At 40.3% G+C, this 5265-nt stretch overlaps 1 protein-coding gene across 1 annotated transcript in view; it reads right to left on the minus strand.

Moving 5' to 3' along the window:
* Positions 1–5066: 5066 nt before the first annotated feature.
* Positions 5067–5265, minus strand: part of LOC117936250 — a 4398-nt gene continuing 4199 nt past the window's right edge. Inside the window, exon 4 of the mRNA XM_034859127.1 lies at positions 5067–5090. Coding sequence (XP_034715018.1) covers positions 5067–5090 — 24 coding nt within the window. The remainder of the gene's footprint in view (positions 5091–5265) is intronic.

Raw genomic sequence — 5265 nt, forward strand, 5'->3', positions numbered from 1 at the left:
TTTACTTTATTACAAACCCTCTTTATGTGGGTTTTGAAGGCAAGGTTTGAGTCTAAGTGCATTCCTAAATACTTGTATTCTGAGACAACCATTAGTCTGTGTCCTGAAATGGAAATGTCTTGCTCTGCGTCTATGCGGGAGCCTTTGGTAATGAACATACAAACTGTTTTTGAAACATTCAGTTGCAAACAACAGTGGTTAAGCCAGGATGTAAACTTCACTAGCACATCAGTTAACTTGATTGCAACTTCTTCAGCAGTCTTACCATGAGTAAAAATAACTGTATCATCAGCATACATTAAAATATCACACTTTCCACAAACAGAGGGTAGATCATTAATATATATTTGTTAAAAAGGGTTGGGCCAAGTATGGATCCCTGCGGGACCCCGGTGGAAAGACCAAGTGGGTCAGATTTATAGGTACCAATTTTGACATGTTGAGAACGGAGTGAGAGATAAGATTTGATAAGGTTGACCAAGGTTGAAGAGAAATTGAAATTCAGTAATTTATACATTAGGATTTTATGATTAATTGTGTCAAATGCCTTCTTTAAGTCAAGGAACACAGCCCCAATGACCCCCCCTTTATCCAGTGATGCCTTAACTTTTTCAATGAAATAACATGTAGCTGTTTCACTCGAATAGTTGGCCCTGAATCCAAATTGCATTGGGTGCAGTGGAAAGGAGCTATTGCTGAGATGGTCAATGATTTGTTTGTTAAACAGTTTTTCAGATGCCTTGTATACTACAGGTACAACACTGATGGGCCTATAGTTGGAAGTCAGTAGCGGGTCACCACCTTTAAATACAGGGGCCACAACAGCAGGCTTCCATGAATCTGGAAACCATCCTTGGGCCAGTGAAGTATTGATTATGTGTGTTAGTGGGGTAACTATTGAAGAGCTGATCTCTTTCAGCATAAGTGTATCCATACTATAGACATCCTTAGCCCTTGAGGGTTTGAAAGAGGGTTTGGAGCCGCAGCCATGGTCGGGCGCATCAAAGGCTTCGTAAGTAGGGTCAAAGAGAAACCCACATGTTATTGTTACACACTGTTTTTTGCACCGTGAGGCCCTCGTTGCAAAGACCTTACCAGCAGATCTAGCTCCTGTGTTGGATGATGTTGTGCGCATAGTGAACTTTGTGAAGACGCAACCTTTGAAATGTGGCTTATTTGCGTCTTTGTGTGAGGAAATGGGAGCGGAACATAAGGTCTTATTGCTCCTCACGGAGGAGCTGCGGGAGGAACGAGGTGATTGGCACACATTTGAAAACTCTCGAGGAGAAGTTGTCATTTTATTTCTCTTCAGCCTTCACAGAATTCCTTGACTGGGTTAGGGACCCATACAGCTCAGCGTCCGTTGCTGGAAAGGACATGACTTTAAAGGAGCAAGAGAAACTCATTGAACTGAAACAAGATCGTGGTTTAAAGCTAAACTTTGCTGATCTTCCTATTGACAGTTTTTGGTTATTTGTGGCCAAGGAGTTCCCCATTCTGACCAACAAAGCTATTTTGACATTGCTCCCGTTATCAACCACATATCTATGTGAGCTGAGCTTCTCAAGCTTGACTGCGACAAAAACGAAAAACATAGAGAGACTGAGAGCTGTTGAGGAAGAGCTTTGTGTGTGTCTTTCTACCATTCCTGCCAGGATATCCATTTTGTGTTCATCGAAACAGGCCCAGGTTTCCCACTAAGTGAGTATAAATACATTTAGAAACTATATTATTAACTAAATGTATTGTGTTAGAGTGTCATTTTGGTTGGTGGTGTGCCCCAGAATTTTGTAAGTGTAAAAAATGTGCCGTGGCTCAAAAAAGGTTGAAAATCACTGGATTAGAGTGTGATACTTTGAGCGTACAATACTGAACTTTTGCACCATTTGCTAATTTTCTGAGATTTTGAATTTCATAAATTGTACGCCATAATCATCAAAATTATATCAAATAAAGGCTTGAAATATCTCCCTTTGCATGTAATGAGTCTAAGTAATATATTAGTTTCACCTTTTAAGTTTCACCTGTGGTTATTAGTCTCCATCTAGTGACGGAATAAGACCATGCAGCCACAATCAGACTTTTAGTTGAATCATTTTATTGAATACTTTGCTGTGTCCCTTTAACCCGGTCTATAAGCTTCCAAAAAATTTAAACACCACCACAGAACAGTACAATTAATAACATTCCTCAAATTTAAAACCATTAAAGCAGAAAACACAACTTTGCACTAGGAATAAAGAGGGAATTAAAACCTGTAAACCAACACAGTTCAACTCAAAGAAAACATACCGTCTGTAGTTTCAGTGGAATGCATTGTTAAACAGTTCAGCAAGTAGAAATCACAGTAAAACCCGCATATATACCTGAAATTAAAGCACTATTTATTCAAGTAAAATTCAGTGTTATATTTAGTCAGTGCAATTCAATTTTCTGACGTTTAGAAGCCTGCCTCCAGCACACAAAGCAAATGAAAGCACCAGAACATTTAAGGGTTTGAAACAAAAGAAGAGTCATTATGTAACTGCACAGCAGACCAAAAAAACTCCTTCTACTGGCTTGAATTATTTGTTCTTATCTTTTATTATTTCATTACTAGTATTATATTTTGACCATCAGAGCTTAACATTTTTTCCCTGTTATAAAATATGTAGCTCTTAAAGGGAAAGGCTTTTGAGGAAAAAAAATTATTTCCCTGTTAACGTTGTGAAAAAATCTAGAAACGTGATTTTTCCTTCAACCATAATCGCACCTTTATCAAACTAAAACAAAAGGAAAAGCTTAAAACCTGAAGATCCTGAGAACCACGGGACTACCACTAGTAGTAGTGGGTTATGTACACAATATGTACCACTATCAACTATGACACTGTTGAACGGCATGCTGGGTACAACCCGGCCTCCGTCGCTCGATACAAGAACGGATGAAGTAGCAAAGTCAAACATCTCAAGAATCAGCAACTTTCAAAATGAGTGCTTTTGTTTCCTGTAAATAGCCTGATCCCAAATAAGTAGCTGTTGCTCAGAGATTCAGACATTGCTCAGGATAAGAGGAAGTGCAGTGGCGAGTGTGAAGCTGAGCAGGTCTCCAGCAAGGGACAATCCCACGTAAACAACTTAATAAATATATGACATAAATAGATTTATAAATATTAAAAGAACACGTCACTGCATTGGTTATCATACATTCCTGCAGCATTGGAACTCAGTGTGTGTTGATTTTCTCGTTTTGCATGAAAATATCATCTGGTTTCCTGAACCAGCTTGGAAGGAAATCAGTGACATTTAGGCAAACTCACACACGGAAAGTACACACACTTAATCCTTTTTGTGTCAAGGCTTATGACAACCTTGTGTAACCAGTCGGCTTCTCTGTCTGCAGAGTAGATTTAAGAAGTAACACTAGTAACATAGTAACCGGATTCAGATCACCTGGAAATCCTCATGACTCCCAAACCTCTTTGCTTGTTGCAGTTGATTTTCTTCACAGAGCAGCTCGGCCTTTACTAGCCAGTAAGGCAAGAGAACCAGTAAACAGATCTGGGTCTGGGTGGGGGTTGATATCCAGGGAGGTCCTCCAGGACCTGCAGCACCTCCCTAACCTCCCGTCCAGAGAGACCTTTCCATTGCAGCAGTTGGGGCAGGAGCTTCAGGTCCTTGCTGCAGACACAATGGCAGGAAGAGTTAATGAGATGCACTAACTTGAAGAAATGCCTTTAACCTGCATTCTTTCTCATGGCCAGCATGGGGCGACACAGGGTTGAAAAAAGAAGTCATTTTCTATAGAAGTCAATGGGGAAATTAGCCAACTTCTTCATCTTCATAATGACTTCATGGTCTAAATCGCATGTTTCAATTCTTCTTCAACACAGCATGATGTTTATTTTGTAAATTAAGGTCCCATTTATTTAAAATCTTTTAGTAAAGCAGGTTTAAGGCACTCTAGTATTGTCTATGTAGCAAACAGTGTTGACAAACCATTGTCTTTGGGTGTTATTTCATTTTAATTTTTTTGATTAGTTTTTTTCCCTTTTATTCGCTGGTCCAGCACTGGCAAGGAAAGATGGGAGAGAGATGGGGATCTTGAACCCGGGCCGCTGCAGGACTCTGCCTGCACGGGCCCACCCTCTTACTGGGGGAGCTAGAGGTCATCCCATCTTTGGGTATTATTGATTACAGGGTTGTTCTTCAAAATACCTCCGAATACAGACAGCCAAAGCAATCCTATTGGACGACTTGTACACAAATTTTTGTGAGAAACGTCAGAATGACTTACCTCGATGTGCACGTGTCTGTCTGCATGCTCCCAACGGTCAGCTTTATCGTGTCGATGCTTTCACACTCCAACAGGTCTTTGACTTTCCGCAGCATGGAGTTCCACGGTCTGACACCAGGAGCCTGAAACAAAAAACACACACACAGGTCAGGAAGTTAGGATTTCCTCCAGCTGCTGGTGCACAAATGTCATTGACAAGCAGTCCGTTGATCTCACCAAGACAGAGAAGGTGTCGTGAAGAATCTCTGCATCCTCAGCGACTGTTTGTCCAACATCTGGACTCCAACACCTGCGCAGTTTGCTCTGCTCGCTCTGGATAAGATGTCTCAGGTATGAGTGAGTGATGAGCTTGTAGGCCTTGTCTATCACTCTCTGAGAGACACAAATATAATAATGCAAATTATACAACCTCTTTACAATTTATTCAGAGATCAGATCTTTTGTGATTGTGACATGGTTGCTCAGATTTTTTTCATACCCCTTGTAGGCCTGTATCCTGACAGCATGACAGCTCAGAGAAAAGACTCCGTAGATCGTCGATTAGGAGGAAGAATTCCTTGTTGTCTGATTTGAAGTATCTCTTAAGGTGGCTCTGTGATTTAACAAAAGATTCAAATGAGCTAGACATTTCTCAATATCAATACCTTTTGAAATAAGACAACAGCAGGCCTACATTTGTGACCAAGTTAACCGCTACCTTTGCAGTGTCAGCGAAGATTTTCATCAGAAGGTTCAAAGTGAACACCTCCATGTCTTCGAGCTTTGCCACGGTTTCAATGAGAAGGACGCTTTCAGCTTGGGTCTGGACATACTCCCTGGGAAGAAATATCATAGACAATATCATAACTTTCCTGTGATTTACCTGCATTTCTTTGTTGCATTTGTTGTTTTGTTGAGTGTCTTTTTTATTTTTAACCTGTTTTGAATTGAATTAATACTGGGCCAAAACTTACTTGAGTTTATTACAGTTGTTCAAAGTCTTAAAGAAGT

Source organism: Etheostoma cragini, chromosome 20 (genome assembly GCF_013103735.1).
Source record: "Etheostoma cragini isolate CJK2018 chromosome 20, CSU_Ecrag_1.0, whole genome shotgun sequence".
NCBI classification, from domain to species: Eukaryota; Metazoa; Chordata; class Actinopteri; order Perciformes; family Percidae; genus Etheostoma; species Etheostoma cragini.